General features: G+C 40.5%; 1 protein-coding gene across 1 annotated transcript in view; it reads right to left on the bottom strand.

Moving 5' to 3' along the window:
* LOC143815679 (complement receptor type 1-like) overlaps nt 1-17,978 on the bottom strand; it is a 184,092-nt gene that overhangs the window by 67,681 nt on the left and 98,433 nt on the right. Inside the window, exons 8-11 of the mRNA XM_077295191.1 lie at nt 15,245-15,433; nt 14,098-14,286; nt 9,816-10,010; nt 5,436-5,532 (exon numbers count right to left, since the gene is read on the bottom strand). Coding sequence (XP_077151306.1) covers nt 5,436-5,532; nt 9,816-10,010; nt 14,098-14,286; nt 15,245-15,433 — 670 coding nt within the window. The remainder of the gene's footprint in view (nt 1-5,435; nt 5,533-9,815; nt 10,011-14,097; nt 14,287-15,244; nt 15,434-17,978) is intronic.

The following is a 17,978-nucleotide window of genomic DNA, read 5'->3' as shown; positions in this document are numbered from 1 at the left end:
CCAGAGGACGGAAGGCAGAGCAGCGCGCAGCGATGGAATGAGGAAGGTGACTATCACGCAATACTCCCCCTCCCCTGATATACTCACCTACTCCCGGCGCGGTCTCTGGCAGCTTCTCACTGTCAGATGGTCTCCGGGAGGCGGCAGCATCTTCCTGTGTTCAGCAGTCACATACCACTCATTAGAGTAATGAATATGCGTGCATATTCGTTACTTTAATGAGCGGTACCACATGACCGCTGAACACAGGAAGCGCTGCCCGGAGACCATGGGACATGCAGGGACAGTGCCAGGAGCAGGTAAGTATGTCACATCTGCTGCTCCCCCTCACCCGCCGACCCCACACCGACACTGACTCGAGTATAAGCCGAGAGGGTCACTTTCAGCCCAAAAAAGTGGGCTGAAAATCTCGGCTTATACTCGAGTATATAACGGTATATTATATATATATTATCTAAATAAGAAAAGTAAAAAAGAAATCAAGCTAGCAAAGTTATCCACAGAGAAACAAATCGGCAACGACATTAAAATAAATCCCCCAAATTTTTATAAATACAACAATGCCAAAAAGAAAAAAACAGATGGTGTTGGCCCCTTAAAAGACAACAATAACAAGATAATTATAGAGGACAAGGAAAAAGCTGAGAAACAGGCACTTTTCATCTGTGTTCACCAATGAACTGTCTGTTACAGGGCTCATTCAACAAGGCAAAAATCAAAGTTCACCACCTGATATAAATAGTTTAACACAAAAAGAAGTACACCTACGTCTGAGCAATTAAAACATAAATAAATCACCCAGCCCAGATGGTATTCTTCCATGGATACTGAGGGAATTGAACTCAACTGACAGACAACTGTATCTCATATTCTTAGACTCCCTTGTACTAGGGGTGTTGCCACAAAATTGGAGGGTGGCTTACGTGGTACCGATATTTAATAAAGGTAAGAAGGTGGACCCAGGCAACGGTAAGTGTGATATCAGAGGTGCGCAAAATGTTTGAGGGCATTATAAGAGATGACCTGCAGAAATATATTGTAGATCATATAATAACTGACAATCAGCATGGATTCATGAAGAATAAGTCATGTCTAACTAACATGTTGGGTTTCTATGAAGTGGTAAGTACAAATCGGATGTCTGAGCTGGGGATGAAACTCATACGCCCTCAAGAACAGGGACTTTCCAGTAGATTCATTACAATGATTATGTACTGCGAATTCGGCTAATGGTAAGTAGGTAACTAAATCCTCCTGATTCTCAGATACAAAACACCTAAGATAAGTCTCCAGATTCTGGTTAACGAGTCTAGTCTTCTCATTAGACTGAGGGTGAAATGCAGAAGAAAATGACAGATGGATCCCCAGACGGGTGCAAAATGCCCTCCAAAACTTGGAAACAAACTGTACCCCCCAGTCAGAAACAATATCGGTCGGGATCCCATGTAATTTTTCAATTTCGCTGATGAAAATTTGCCGTTCGGTAAAGCTGGTAATGCAATAAAATGAGACATCTTACTGAATCTATCCATGACCACCAAAATTACCATATTCCCCACCAACACAGGTAGATCCATGATGCAATCAACCTACAAGTGAGTCCAAGGTCTACTGGGAATCTCCATTGGTTGGAGAGTCCCCGACGGACGAGTATAAGAGGTCTTAGAATGCACACAGACACTGCAAGCGGCTACATACTCCCAGGCATCTTGATGAACTCCTAGCCACCAAAACTTCTCATATAACCACCAAAAATGCCTCTCCTCCTAGCCATGCAGCATAAGCTATCTCTGATGTTGTGTTTCAATCAGGACCCAGATTATAAAGGGGATAGGAGTGGCTAACCAAGCTCAGCTGAGAGCTCATACTCCCAGAACACCCCTGTTCTGCCAAAAGAAATTAACACCATTAAAAAAGAAGGTGAAATGCTTTTTTTCAGAGTAGGAGCAATCAGACACTGCGATCTTCTGGATCGTCTCTGTGGCGGTAACCCTGTGACATCTGGATGTTGGTAATGAGGCTGATGTGATTTATCTGGACTTTGCAAAGTTATTTGATACTGTTACACATAACAGCCTCTTACTGAAGCAGGGTCTGGGGGAAACTATATGCAGATGGGTAAGGAATTGGCTAAATGACAGGAAACAAATAGTTGTCATAAATGGTACATTCCCTAAATGGGATAAAGTCAGCAGTGGGGTACTGCAGGGATCTGTGCTAGGACCGATTATTTTTAACCTCTTTATTAATGACCTTGTGGATGGGATTGAGAGTAAAGTGTCAGTCTTTGCTGACGACACCAAACTATGTAGGATATTAAAATCTGATTTTGATATTCCAATATTGCAAAATGATCTGAATAAGATGACTGAATGGGCAAACACTTGGCAAATGAGATTTAATATAGATAGATGTAAAGTAATGCACCTTAGGATGGAATAATCTTTTTGCTGCATATACATTAAATGGGAGAGTACTCGGGACTACAGAACAGGAGAAGGACTTGGGTATTCTGGTTACAAGTAAGCTGAGCAGCAGTACTCAATGTCAAGCAGCAGCCGCAAAAGCAAACAAGATTTTAGGATGCATAAAAAGAGAGATAAAATCCCGCAATCCCAATGTATTATTACCCTTTAAAAATCACTGACGAGACCACATCTAGAATATGGGATCCAGTTTTGGGTTCCACATTTTAAAAAGGATATCAGAATCAGTTCAATGATGGGCAACTAGATTATTATAAGGGATGGAAGGCCTCTCATATGAGGAGAGGTTGGAAAAGTTGGGCTTGTTTAGCTTAGAAAAAAGAAGCCTCAGAGGAGATCTCATTTACATGTATAAATATATGTGTGGCCAGTAGTGTTGAGCGATACCGTCCGATACTTGAAAGTATCGGTATCGGAAAGTATCGGCCGATACCGGCAAAGTATCGGATCCAATCCGATACCGATACCCGATACCAATACAAGTCAATGGGACTCAAGTATCGGACGGTATTCCTGATGGTTCCCAGGGTCTGAAGGAGAGGAAACTCTCCTTCAGGCCCTGGGATCCATATAAATGTGTAAAAGAAAGAATTAAAATAAAAAATATCGCTATACTCACCCTCCGACGCAGCCTGGACCTCAGCGAGGGAACCGGCAGCGTTGTTTGTTTAAAATTCGCGCTTTTACTTGGTTACGTGAAGTCCCGGCTTGTGATTGGTCAGGGCGGCCATGTTGCCGGGACGCGGACCAATCACAGCAAGCCGTGATGAAATTACGTCACGGCTTGCTGTGATTGGTCCGCGTCCCGGCAACATGGCCGCCATTAACCAATCACAAGCCGGGACGTCACGGGAGGCTGGACACGCGCCCATTTTAAAAAGCGCGCGTGTCCAGCCTCCAGTGACGTCCCGGCTTATGATTGGTCACGGCGCCATGTTGCCGGGACGCGGACCAATCACAGCAAGCCGTGACGAAATTACGTCACGGCTTGCTGTGATTGGTCCGCGTCCCGGCAACATGGCCGCCATTAACCAATCACAAGCCGTGACGTCACGGGAGGCTGGACACGCGCGCTTTTTAAAATGGGCGCGTGTCCAGCCTCCCGTGACGTCCCGGCTTGTGATTGGTTGCGCCGCGGTCAACCAATCACAAGCCGGGAGGCTGGACACGCGCGCATTTTAAAATTTTAAAATGGGCGCGTGTCCAGCCTCCCGGCTTGTGATTGGTTGATCGCGGCGCAACCAATCACAAGCCGGGACGTCACGGGAGGCTGGACACGCGCCCATTTTAAAATGCGCGCGTGTCCAGCCTCCCGTGACGTCACGGCTTGTGATTGGTTGCGTCTCCCATGTGACTGCGACGCAACCAATCACAAAGCCGGGACGTAATTTTAAAATCCTGAAGGACCTGAAATTACGTCACGGCTTGCTGTGATTGGTTGCGTGCCGGTCACATGGGCGGCACGCAACCAATCACAAGCCGGGACTCATGTAAAGGAAAGAAAAGCGCGAATTTTAAACAAAGAACGCTGCCGCTTCCCTCGGTAAGGTGCAGGCTGCGTCGGAGAGGTGAGTATAGCAATATTTTTTATTTTAATTCTCTCTTTTACACATTTTTACATTAATGTTGTTTCGATACCGATACCCGATATCACAAAAATATCGGCTCTCGGTATCGGAATTCCGATACAGCAAGTATCGGCCGATACCCGATACTTGCAGTATCGGAATGCTCAACACTAGTGGCCAGTACTAAACACTGGCACATCACTTATTCCTTCCAAAGATCCTACTAAGGACCAGGGGCACTCATTACCAGTGGAAGAAAGGCGATTTCGGCTGCTAAATAGAAAAGGGTTCTTTACAGTTAGAGCAAGAGGTAGTAATGGCAGACACTATAACAGCTTTTAAAAAAGGGCTGGACTATTTCATTGATACACATAACATTGTGAGTTACAGTTAAATTAGTGACGAAATGTACAAATATTGGAGGAAGGTTGAACTTGATGGACCTAGGTCTTTTTTCAACCTATGTAGCAATGTAACCTTGGATCAACTCTGTTGTTGCGATCCAGGCTGAGATGAAGCCCATTAAAATGCTCTTCCCTCAACAGCCAGCGTGAAGAAGAAGATGAGAGGATGCATGGGAGCTGATAGGCTGTACCAGAGACAGGAGAAAGTTTGTGTAATCTCCTCCAGTGTAGCATACCAGCAAAGTAAAAAATATATTTAGAAGACTAAAAAAAAATAGGTTAACAAAATGGAAATAGTTCTTTTTAGCAATTTAAGTCCTTTAATGTTGAAAAAAAGCATACAGTATTTGGCATCGCCACATCTGTAACAACCCAAATTATAAAACTTTTAACTAGCCTCTCTGAGTGAATGCAGTAAACAAAAAGTTAGAATACATTTTTTCAGCACCTCGCAACAAAAAAAATCTAAAGAGTGATTAAAAAGTCCAAGCCTCAAAAATATAACTAAAATTGCAGTTCATCCCGCAAAAAACAAACTCGCATATACCTCTGTAGCTGAAAAAATAAAGTTGTGGCTCTCAGAGAATTTTGTTTTTAATTTTATTAAAATGTAACATTTATTCATACATGTCAAAGGTGAAAAAACAGTCCTTGCAAAGAAAGATGCAAAATGTTGAAAAACCCTTCAAAATAGTAGGGTTAATAATAGTGATGTGTGAACATGCTTGGATAAGGTGTTACCCGAGTATCTTCAGTGTGCTCAAAAGATCCCTGCATGAAAAAAGACACCAACGGCAAAGCTTCCTTAAAAATAACAGAGAAGGTAAGAAAGAAGACACTTCAGGATAACACCGCAGGCATTTTCTGAAGCGCCTTCAGCTTCTAAAGCTATGCGGGTATGCCAACGTCTAAAAGATGTCGCGTGCACATGGCTTTAGAGTGAATTGAAAATGTAAGCAAGCACTCCTAAAACTCACCCACGATTACAAGTATATGTTACTCTGGAGCCAAAGTCCAAGTTCTCAGCCTGCATTTGACCATTTTCCGCCTCTCCAGGATTACCACAGGATCTACCTACAGAAAAGAAAGTACTAGTCAAATCAAGTGAACCTCTGAAGTATTGGCTGTAGCCTTTGAAGAAAAGAAAACTAACAAAAGTTTATAACCGCTCTGGTATTATTCTGACAATTCTTGGCTAGTAAAAATATTCTAGTCTTCTGTTCCTAAACATACATATTCCTACTTAATTTCATTTTTAAGTCCAATATTCAGTGCTATTCAATTTTATAACATAGAACATAATTTTGGCCACCCTCATCCATCACTAAGGGGGAGATTACTTCAGTGCGATTTAAGCAGTACCTGCTGAATTTCAGCTGCATTTAGGAAAACAGAACATTTTCAAATAAAAAAAAATAATCCTTAAAGTTGGAATAACTACTTAAGTTAATAAATGTGACCCACCTTAAAAAGGGTTGATAAGTAAAAATAAAAAATACTCACCTGCCAATACCCATCTATACCACTTTCTGTATTCCTCAACGGTCTCCTTCTCTTCCAGTCACATACAATTGTGACCACTGCAGCCAATCACGTGCCAAGTGATTTTTTGCACTATTTGGCTTCAGTAGTTACATTATATCCCCATCTGAAGAGGTGGATGGGAAATTAGAGGAGGACCCAAGGAGTGATATGGAGGGGAATCAGCCCATGAATAAGCTTTTTTTTGGGCCAGGCTGGGGCATTTGGTACAAAAAAGGTTCTGAACAGCCCTTTACCAATGGTTAACCTGAATATATCAGAAAAAGCTGACTAGTTATTTTGGAATGGTATCAGTCTGATAGGAATACATGTTCTAAAGCAGTTGTGTGTTGTGCAGACTGCATTGGTCGCTCTTTGCTGCAAGTATTTCCACCTCCAAAATCTGCATGTGCTTCATTTTACTAATAATAATTAGTGAATAGGTGATATTATCTTGGACAAATGCCAGTGAAGATAAAAAGAATACAAGTAGTGCAGAAGTCAAATGGCAATAATGAGTGAGTATATAAATACATAAACCATGTACTAATTGTCTGCATCGCCCCTTGGAAGAGGCCAGGGAGAAACGCGCGTCAGGCATCAAAGGTAATACACTCTATGCTCTATGCATCTACTTTGAGTCTATGGCTACCTTGTATTATATGTAAGGCACGAGATTGTTATAATAGGCATTATATCATTTTTCTGATATGCACCATCCCTTACTATAGTTAATTTGAGAATTTTTATTTAATCTCTGACTACTATTTATTAACCCTTCTGGTTTTTAATTTATTCATCTTTACAATGCATAGCAACCTGCCCTAGCTGATAATTACTATATGGTTTATGTATTCATACACTCTTTCCTTATTGCCATTTGACTTGTTCATTACTTGTATACTTTGTATCTTCTTTGGTATTTTTCAATGCTGATATCATCTATTCACTTTTTATTCTGTAAATCTTATATTTTTTTATTTAATAAAGTTGGTATTTTAATACACTTGTGATAATATTGGTAGGTTTTGCATACGTATACTGTCTATGACTACTATTCCCCTCACTATCCTTTACATTGACCCGCTGGCTTGCTGCCATTATTTGTAGGTAATAAAAGAATTTGTGTAGTTCTTCTGCAATAAGTCAGAAAGCTCCAATACGAATTTTTAAAAGTTAATGGCAATAAAAATCTCAGATACATATTATACGCCAGTATGGCAGCAGATGACGTAATCCACCCCTGACAAGTCAACACCAGCTCCAGTGTAATAGGAACAAAAAAGGAGGACGGGGAGCAATAGGTGAATAGAATAAAAAGTCAAATTTATTAAGCAAATGTATACGAGTAAAAAATGCACATAACATAGTAACACTAAAAGTAACACCAGGGCAATGCAGAAAAACACACGGTCTCCCAACAGAAAAAAGTAAGATACCAGTGTAAGTGCATCAAGTGATCACATATGAAATGGTATGTACCACAGGGCAAGCTAAGGGAAACATTCCCCCAAAAGGAGCCGTGCAAAGGACAAAGCCATTAGCAGGCAAATGAGAACATGAAGCTTACCAGAATTTGTTGGGGGACCTGGGACCAGATACAAATTTTTAAAAGTTGCTTTGATTCAGAAATGAAATGTGCCTTTTTTATGATTTTGATGAGCTGAATTCAAATATCACAATGAAAACTTGTCATTTGGATCTTTTTATGACATTGAAGAGCTTTCATTTTACTACTACGTAAATTATGTAGATAATGCATAGAAATGTAATTATTACTTTTGAACATTATTATTTCTACAAACATAAAGATGCACATAGAGGAACCTTATCTGTAATTAAACGTACTATAGAATATCTATTGAGAATTATAAAGGGAAAACAACATGCAGAAATAGCAACTGTTAGTGGTAGTTGGATCTTTTAAGACCATTGGGACTGCAAAAGACATAGACTGACTTTTCCAAGTCAACTGTGGTGTAAGATGTGATGCACATCTAGTACAGCAAATGTGTGAGGCCCAACCCTTGTCCTCATGTCCTATTCTGCAGCCACATATCAGGTCGTAGGCTTTCTTAACCACAGAAGTCAGCTTTCTCTCCTGTGATGCAAGGGTCACTTTGCCACATTTACATATATAAAAACTTTTCAGTTTTTGAATTTCCACAAAAATTTAAAATAACCAATAAATTTCGTTCAACTTCACAATTGTGTTCCACTTGTTGATTCTTCACCAAAAATTTACATTTGGTATCTTTATGTTTGAAGCATGATATGTGGGAAAAGGTTGAAAAGTTCAAGGGGGCCGAATACTTTTGCAATGCACTGTAAAAAGTAGCAAAAATAATCTCATTTGTTAATGCAAGTCCAAGGCCTCAGTGAATTTATTCTGACAGAATTAAGCAAAAAGGCTAATAAATAATGCTGTCTGACTAATAAAGAGAGTATTTCCAAAACCTAGTGATGTAGCTTTATTGAACTGCATCATCGAGGCTGAGATAGCAGGTTTCTATTGGTCACTCTGAGAAGATGCAATACTGATGGCTCGATAGACTCATGGTGATGTAATACTGATAATACAATAATGAATATGAATGTTCCCCTATTGTTGTGGTAAATAACTACTCCTGTATCATCAAAATTAAATCAAATTTTCAAATGTAAACATTTTTTTAAAGAAACCTGTCAGCAGGATTGTGCACAGTAACCTTCAGACTGTGTAAGCTCGGTGCCATTATACTAATTAAAATGATAACTTGGTTGATGAAATCCGTCTTATGGTTGTTCTTTAATCTTTATTTTCAGTTTGCAGATAATGGCATGCTTGTGCTCTGGGGCAGCCTGGAGGGGGGCTATGCATGTGGTGCTCTGATTAGATATTCATAATGCAAACTGATGACAGGTCACTGATCGCTCGCTGACCTGTCCGCTAGTTTGCATAATGAATATCTGTATATACTTCAAAAGAAAACTTCTGTAGGCAGGTGCCAGCATAAACGCATGTTTTATGTGCCAAAAATGCATTTTATTCATGTTATTCAGCTAGAAAAAAAATCGATTTGAAAATGGCGCCCGCCGCGCCTGCGCAGTAGCTGCTATTGGTGTCTAGCTGTGATCCGATAGCTGCCACTGCGCATGTGCCGGCAGTGCCATCTTACTGGAGAAGAAAAAAAATTCCTCCTCTAAGATGGCGCCACCTGCACCTGCGCAGTAGCAGCTCAGAGATAGCCGATAGCTGCTACTGCGCATGCGCCAGCGGTGCCATCTTGGAAGAGGAATTTTTTTTTTGTTCTCCAGTAAGATGGAGATGTATGCGCAGCAGCAGCTATCGGATCACAGCTAGACACCAATAGCAGCTACTGCGCAGGCGCCATTTTCAAATTGATTTTTTTTCTCCAAGCTGAATAACATGAATAAAATGTATTTTTGGCACACAAAACATGTGATTATGCTGCACCTGCCTGCAAAATGTGTTTTTTTTCCTCAGTAGGTACTGATATTCATTATGCAAACTAGGGGGCAGGTCACAGATGGATCAGTGACCTGTCAGCAGTCTGCATTATGAATACCTAATCGGAGCACCGCATTCAGACCCCCCCTCCAGACCCACCATAGGGCATGAGCATCATTAGCACAAAACTGAAAATAAAGATTAAAGAACAATCACAAGATGGATTTCATCAACCATGGTAACATTGTAATCAGTATAACGGCGTCGATCTGACACTGTGTGTAGGTTACTGTGCACAATCCTGCTGACAGGTTCCCTTTGAGCACCGCAAAATTAGTCGAATTGAATTGTTTCAATTGATTGCAAATGGTATACGGTAACTTACGTTTACAAAACACATTTGGTGGAGACCATGTGGAATCATCCATGCATGTTACAAGTGCGCTTTTGCCAGGAATTTTAGTATAACCAGGTCGGCAAACATACATAATTTTTGTACCAACAGAAAACAGGGTTCTTTCCAAATCTTCGTCTCTAGGTAGTCCATACTCAAGTCGTGGTGGAAATCCGCAAGCCTTTGCTAAAGTGAAACAATGAATTATTAACATATTTTCCACCCACATTCTAATCTTGACTCCTAAAGGACATCATGTGGATGTAATGCTAGCCAGCCAGTACAAAACAGTAGCAGTGACAGCCTCTCCAATGTCTTCCAGTGTCCTCATTGCAGAGCCCTTTGCCTCACCCACATTTCCATACAGACATTCACACACACAAGCAACAAACCATAGATCACAAAAGTTTGTGTGGCAGTTTAATTACCGTCTCCAAGCAAACATTTCTATAACATTCATGTCGTTAGCATTTTTTGCTATGATTATGAAAATTTCAGCAACTTAATTGTCAAAACTACAAAAAATTCCCGAAAATATGTAACTGTATGCCTAATAATGTTCATCAAGCTGATGCTTCCCATTCTGAGAGTAGCATAAAATGGGAACAAAAACACTCATTTCAACGATGTCTCACTTACTTGACTCTTTGATGTAGTAAAATCACTGTTTTATAGGCTACAGCTCTACCAGTTTTCTTAGGCGGGTTCACATTAGCGTTTCAGTCTGCAGCGTGGTGCTGCGGACTTCTTTCCTTAAGCTCCGCCTACTTCCGCATGCGTCCTGCGTACCTATCTTTAACATTGTGTACGCAGGGACATGCGTTGTATGCGGATGCATCCGCATGCGGCGTTTTGACGTGCCTGCCGAATGCAACATGTTGCGCTCAGCAGGCACGTCAAAATGACGCATGCAGACTCACCACATACAACGCATGTCCCTGCATGCACAACTATATTATAGAGTATAATAACTCTATAAGGTCTGTGGTATTGCTGCCAACATCCTGGACGTGACTGCAATAAGGCAATTGACTGATGACAAAGAATACACTAGTGGTATAGAATTAACATAACAGTGCAAACCACATTGTCCCACTGCCAGGCTGTACATTTACGAAATTAAACAACCTGTAAGATGCATGTTAGCGCCCTTACATGCTTCCCCCAAGTTCCTATAGGATACAGATGAGAGAATAGTGCTGCGATAAATTACAATAAAGCTATAAAGCAAAGTGGAGATGTAAAATACAGAATGGTGGATACAAAAATACTGTGATAACTTTCAACAAAGCAGGATAATACCAATTAAGTACAATTATCCCCAACAATGTGAATTTGTTGCTTGCTTGATTCAAGCAGTATATAAAGTTGATGCAACTAGACACAATTCAAAAGAAATCTGAACTATGCCATTTCTTCTGTTGGAAGCTAAGTATAGTCTTCGCTCTTTTTGCCTTGTATTTCCTCTTTTGTAAAACCTTACAGACTACCTTTCACTAAATTTTCCACATTGAATCAGACATGGTTGCTGCACAGAATATATACATAATATATATATATATATATATATTTTTTATTTCGCCTCTCCATTGCAGACAAAATATTTGGCACCTAGTAAGTCCAAGTGGTTGTTATCAGAGAGTTTTCACTGGGGGTGTGTTCTTCTTCCCCTGTATGACTTTGCCCAACCATAAGCAGGCAGCAATAAGCAGAAGAAACAGAACAGAACACACCCCACACTAGCTTAGAGCAGGTTTCTCAGAGTGTGAGATGTAATGACAGACAACCCTGATGTACTGGTCAAACTTTGTGCATAATTAAAAAGTGCTGGTAGTAGAGCACAGATAACTACCACCTAAACCAGAGCAGGCTGTCAGTACATCTCACACAGGGGAAACCTGTTCTGAGCTTTTGTGGGACATGTTCTTTTTTTCTGTGCATTTCTTCTTGCTTATGATTGGATAATGTTATAAAGGGGGAAGAAGTACATGCCCTCAGTGAAAATTGTCTGATATTGCCCACTTGAACATAACGAAAATCAACTCATAATGTGCCAAATATTTTGATTGCTAATATCTCTGCAAAGGAGCAGGAACATGAAAAAAATATTCTGCTTTGCAGCCACTATTACATTGTGTGTCCAGTTCAGCAGGAAAAATTTGGTGAAAGGTCTTCTTTAAACAAGTGTCTCTTATAACTATTAGTCTTTTCCATGAACTTTTCCATCTTTTCCATGTATAATATGTGAGGAGTTTCTTCAGAGGATTTGGATCCAGATAGGTCCATTCAAGATTCTTCCATTTCCTTTTTTCAGCCATTCTATAATGTTATTAATTGCCTGCTTATGGTTTTTGTCATATTGCAATGCCCAGTTGTGGCTAAGATTCAGTCTTCTGATAAACTTTGTTACATTATCCTAAAAAAAAAACTATAGTAGATTTTGTGACTGTGAGCTGTCTATGCCACAAACATAATATTTTTCCTGCTATGTTTTGTTAATTAGGTTCTTTTGGTCAAAATCTGTTTTTGCTTTATGCCATTTGTCTTCTAGCAATGTGGACAAATAAGTCACTGTCTAGAACACCTTGTTGTCACTGGCAAACTATTTCAAGTTTTCATGGGCAATCATTAGCCTTGCTCATATGTGTTTTATGGTCCAAAAATATTTACACCTTGTAGGCAGTGCATATACATGCAAGTCTTTCTAACTGTAGACTCATGGTAATCGTCAGTTCTTAAAGGGAACCTGTCACCTGAATTTGGCGGGACCTTTTTTCGGTCCGATGGGCGGTGTTTTCGGGTGTTTGATTCACCCCTTCCTTTCCCGCTGGCTGCATGCTGGCCGCAATATTGGCTTGAAGTTAATTCGCTGTCCTCCGTAGAACACGCCTGCACAATGCAATCTTGCCTCGCGCACGCGCAGTATGCTTTACCCAACTGCGGGCAAAGCCGAAAAGCATTAGTACGTATGCCTAGGCGCACTATGTCCTGGATCACAGCAAAATACTTCCGGGACATAGTGCCAATATTGCGGCCAGCGGGAAAGGAACGGGTGAATAAAACACCCGAAAACACCGCCCATCGGACCGAAAAAAGGTCCCGCCAAATTCAGGTGACAGATTCCCTTTAAGGCACAAAATGAAATTTGGGGGTTCTTAAAGACTTGTTCAAGCACTTTGCAATCTTGTATCATGTTGATCTTGCTGGTATGGTCTTGCTTGAGCCACCTACTTGATAATTTTCCTCACAATGAAATCACTTGATGATTTTTAAAAATTCCTTTTTAGACTCATTGGCATCTATAACCTTTCTGAAGTCCTCGGACAAAGGACTATTCAAACAAAATATCAGACGTTTCATTAAGATGGTTCCCCCAAGATTCTTCTTACTTGAGTTCTAATGCTCTCGATCGCCTAATTTCAGGCATCTTAGGTAGTGAATGACAAATGAGTAACAGTTTACTTGCTTTTATTTTCAACAAAGGAAATGGCATATGTGTGATTTGTGTTTTTTTTTAAGATATCACATTGTCAATAGGTCAGCATATTGTTTTACATCACCTTTATTCAGTGTCTAAAGAGCAATGGTCTTTTTAATTTATATATCAGAAATCAATAATGCACATACAGTACGTCGTAAATACAAAAATTTGCCTTTTATCTTAGAGAATTCTGCTTCTTTCTCCTCCTGTACTGATCAAAATTCTCACTTCACAAGTAAACTCTGTATTCAATGAATACAGATTTTAATATTGCTACTGATAAGATTCTATGCAGATGGCAGAGTAGGAGGAGATAGCAAAAGAACTTAAAAGGAATTATAGAGGTTTTTTATTTTACTTTTTATTTTTTCATTCCAAAGACATGGTATGTTAAAACAACAAAATCCAAATCTAAAGCACAACAATGTCTCTCTGTCAGTGCCACCAATCGTTGGCATGGCTGCAGTGGTTTTCTCATGTATACAGCACTTGACAGCTGCAGCCAATCACTGGGCTCAGAAATCTTATTCTGCTTAACTCTGCACAATCACCGAGCTAAGGGATCGGCAGCAGCATTCCCAAGGTGTAGTCATTAAGTAACCTTGGTGGTGTGACAGCAAAGATTTGTTATATTTACACATACCAAGCCTTTGGAGCAAAAATAAAAATTGATGGATTGAAAAAGAGTGTAAAGAAGAATTGTAAATCAAAGGGACAGGTATGTACACGTCTCTTGCTCAACGTCATCTTATAACTAATACTGTTTTTGCTTTAAAACAAAGATGAACTTACGGGTACAAAAAAAATCATTTGTAGACCATTTCCCATCCACACACGTTACAAAATCTTTAGCTCCAGGTATATATACAAAGCCAGATTTGCATTTGTAACTGGCAATGCCACCAGGCAGGAAATCTACTTGTTTCAAAATATCATCTTTGAGTTCGGCATATGGAATATCTGGGGGAGACCTGCAAATGCCTATTAAGAGAATTATAAGACGTGCGAAAAATCAAAAAGTGCTACATTAAATCACAGAAGAAGGCAATAGCTGAAACATACGTAGGGGCAGGTAATGGCACCCACCAGAGGTAATTTTTGTACAATCTTGATTTTTCTTGTAGTCCTCCACGTTTCTTTAGGAGAATGTTTTTCCACTAGGAGTTTTTGGCTCTTTTTTGGATGTATGATCCTGTGAAGTGTGTTTAGTTTATTAATTTCTATGTACAACCTCTTAATAATATGTGGTGGGTTCCTGTTGCCAAATTTTTGGTTTCCCACTTTTTAATAACTTTGTCTGTCTTTTTGGTTCTTTTTTGTCAATAAAATTTTGTATTTTTTATTATGATTGGTTCTTGCGTACATTTTTTCTTTTTCTGATTTTATTAAATCACAATGTAATAACTAAAAAACAGGCTGGGGTCTTTGTTTATTTTTTTAGTTATTTATTTGCAGTCGCTTAAACTTTTTAATGAGCTGGGCTACTGTTAATTTAGATGCTACTGTCAACCCATAACAGTGACATTTAGGTGGAGCAGCCACCTGTGGAGCAGGTATCAGCTTCCATCGGCCACCCACAACATGGTCATGGGTTACCAATGTGATAACTTGGCAGCCAAGGCCTGCTGAAGGTCCCAATCACAGCCATTTATGCTCTTCTGTGAGACTCATGCAACGATATACAACTTCCAACAGACATGAGGGCAGACACAATTGCTCTATTTCTCAGAGGGGAACCCCAAAAAGTGTACTTTTAGGTAAGCATGATGATATCAATAACCTAAACTAAAAATAATCTGTTCTCTCGTGGATGTTAGACCTGCCGATCCCAGCTAAATACTCCATTGCAAACTTTTCTATTTTGTAAAATTTTGAAACTTGTTATTTAATAAAGGCAAAAAACACTTTTAGGTCAAAACAACACAAAAGGTATGCTTACGTCCGCAAACTGTGTCAGAAAACCATGTTCCATCACTTAAACACGTTGCAGTTAAAATATGTCCTGGTGTTGGTGAATAGCCGGTTTGGCAATTCAAGGTGACAGTGGTATCTTTAGAGAAGACAGTTTGTTTTGAGAATTCTTCACTAAGCTCTGCAAAGGGAATATCCGGGGGAGAACTGCAAAAGCCTGTGAAATGCAAAAAAAACTTGTAAAATTTTTACTGGAGGTCAGTTTTGATCAAGACCTTTATAGAAAGAAGGTAGGTAAAGGACAAAGAGCTTAAAAGGGTTTTCCCCACAAACAAAGTACATTTTAATTAGTAGATCTAGGAATAAATATAAGCTCCACAAAAAAAAAAAAAAACCCTGTTCTTATGCTGAGATAATCTTATAAATGTGCCCCTGTTGTATACTGCGTAATGCATAACTTCCAAGTTTTGAAGAACAAAAAGAGACAAATTATGTGACGAGCTAAGCGATCTGTGGCAAATTTTGGCCGTGCTCTGGCCACACCCCAATGCATGCCCATTTACTAATTTTTTCTACCCTGGTAGGAGATGTCAGGGGAGTGGTGGCAGTGAGGGAAAGTCAGCAGATGCCCGAGACTGCGGACCCAAATCCAGGACTGTCTACTGTATCCATGACAGTTGGGACTAGAGATGAGCGGATTGATTCACAAAACTCGTCTCCAGCATCCAGGTCAGTGCTACCGGGTGCCTGGACGGCAGGCTGCGAATCTCTTACCTGGTTCGACGTCATCTGTGCGTCCTGCTCATCTCTAGTTGGTACCTGTAATTTTTTTTCCTTCATTCACAGTCAGAGCTGCCAGAACTTTCTCATTTTTATGTCCAGGAAAAGACCAGCCCTCGCTTCATCCATAAAAAGGCTTTTATTCCAGTAAAGATAAAATCAAGAACAGTTCACACAACAGTACTCCGTGAGGCATAGAGGGAAACTATAAAAACATAAGGCAACACGTTTCTGACATTCGTGGTCCTTAATCACTGCCAAAATGTTAACTCCAGATCACACAACTATATGTAATCGCAGTCTGGTTGATTGATTAGCCTGCATGTGTGTACGGATAAGAAACCAATGAAAAAGACACACAAGTGAATATACAAATTTAACACAAAACAATCTATAAACAAAAAAAACCCATGAGAAAACAAAAACTAAAAACGATCACACAATTAATAAAGCAAAATTAAGTAAGACCTTTTGTTGAGCCCCATGGGAGATGATGTATTCAACATTAGAATCCAATATGTTTCTCTGTTGAGGAAAGCTCTCCTCCAGTCACCAACCCCTCTCCCCCTCCACTCATCCACAGACCCCGAGGTGGTGTAATGTGTAACCCCATTCTGTGTGCCTCTATGGGAGTAATAATATGGTGGACATAGCGGGGTCACACATTACACCACTGCTCCCATAGAAATGGATGGAGCAGGGTCACATATTACACCACTGATCCCATAGAAGTGGACAGATCAGGGTCAAGTGTTACACCACTTCTCCCTAAGAAATGTATGACCCCCACTCCATACACTTCTATGGGAGCAGTGGTGTAATGTGTGACCCTGCTCTATCTACTTCTATGGGAGTAGTAATATAGTGGATGGAGTTGGGTCATATATTACACCACTGCTCCCATAGAAGTGGACGGAGTGGTGTCACTAGAAGTGTAGCAAGGATTTTGGTTCGGGGAGGAGAGAAACTTCTGCGTGGGCCCCTAACCAGGTAACCCTGATGACAACTACGGTGGCGCACCCTAATAGGAGAACCTCTGCAGATGACCTCGCTGTTACAAAAAAAATCTCAATACAGAGACTAAGACCTCTTTCACACTTCCATCGATTTTTGAGAATGCAGGATCCTGCAAAATAATTTGCAGGATCCTGCAGTTTCCCATAGACGTATTAGCGACGGATTATGACGGATGGCCATCCGTTTCATCCGTCGTGCGGAAAATAGCGGTCCATCGTGCGGAGAAAACATTCAGAGGAACGTTTTTTGAGCACGTTGGAAAATCGGTCAGCGACGCATACTGCACTGCCCGTCGTCGGCGATAATGGAAGCCTATGGACGCAGGATCCGTCGCTGACCGTCACACACAGGAATCCAGCAACCTATCACGTTTTTCCCTTCTGAGCACGCCCGGAAGGATTTTGAAATCCGGGAAAAAGTCTCTCTCTCTCTCTTCCTGTAAATGTCTCCATTGACATTGTGGCAACAACACAAACGATGCATCTGTCATTACACTGGATGCGTCACACACGTTTTTCACTATTTTCGTGACGTCCGTCGATACGTCATTTCACTGCACAACGACACACAGCAGGAGACGGAAGTGTGAAAGAAGCCCACTGATATTACCACCATAAAGTGGTAGATCAGTGCTGCAGAATACATATGAGATTATAGTTATAGATAGTGACTTACAACTGACGTTCTGTCTGATGGAATCATTCACTTTTCCATCTGGCAAACACCGTTTGATGGCCCCAACAATGTATAATGGCCCCAAGATTTTATAATGGACCCACATTAACTCCCACACTGTATGAGGACCCACTAAATAGCCTCTAAATAGTGTAATGCACTCCCCATAGGCATCTATATAGCGTAATGCAGTCTCCAAAGGCCTCCATATATAATAATGCACTCCCCATAGGCCTCCACATAATGTAATGCATGCTACATAGGCTTCCACATAGTATAATGCACTCCAG

Source organism: Ranitomeya variabilis, chromosome 3 (genome assembly GCF_051348905.1).
Source record: "Ranitomeya variabilis isolate aRanVar5 chromosome 3, aRanVar5.hap1, whole genome shotgun sequence".
NCBI lineage: Eukaryota > Metazoa > Chordata > Amphibia > Anura > Dendrobatidae > Ranitomeya > Ranitomeya variabilis.
The sequence above is the reverse complement of the archived record's forward strand: the minus strand, read 5'-3'. Positions and strand labels throughout refer to the sequence as shown.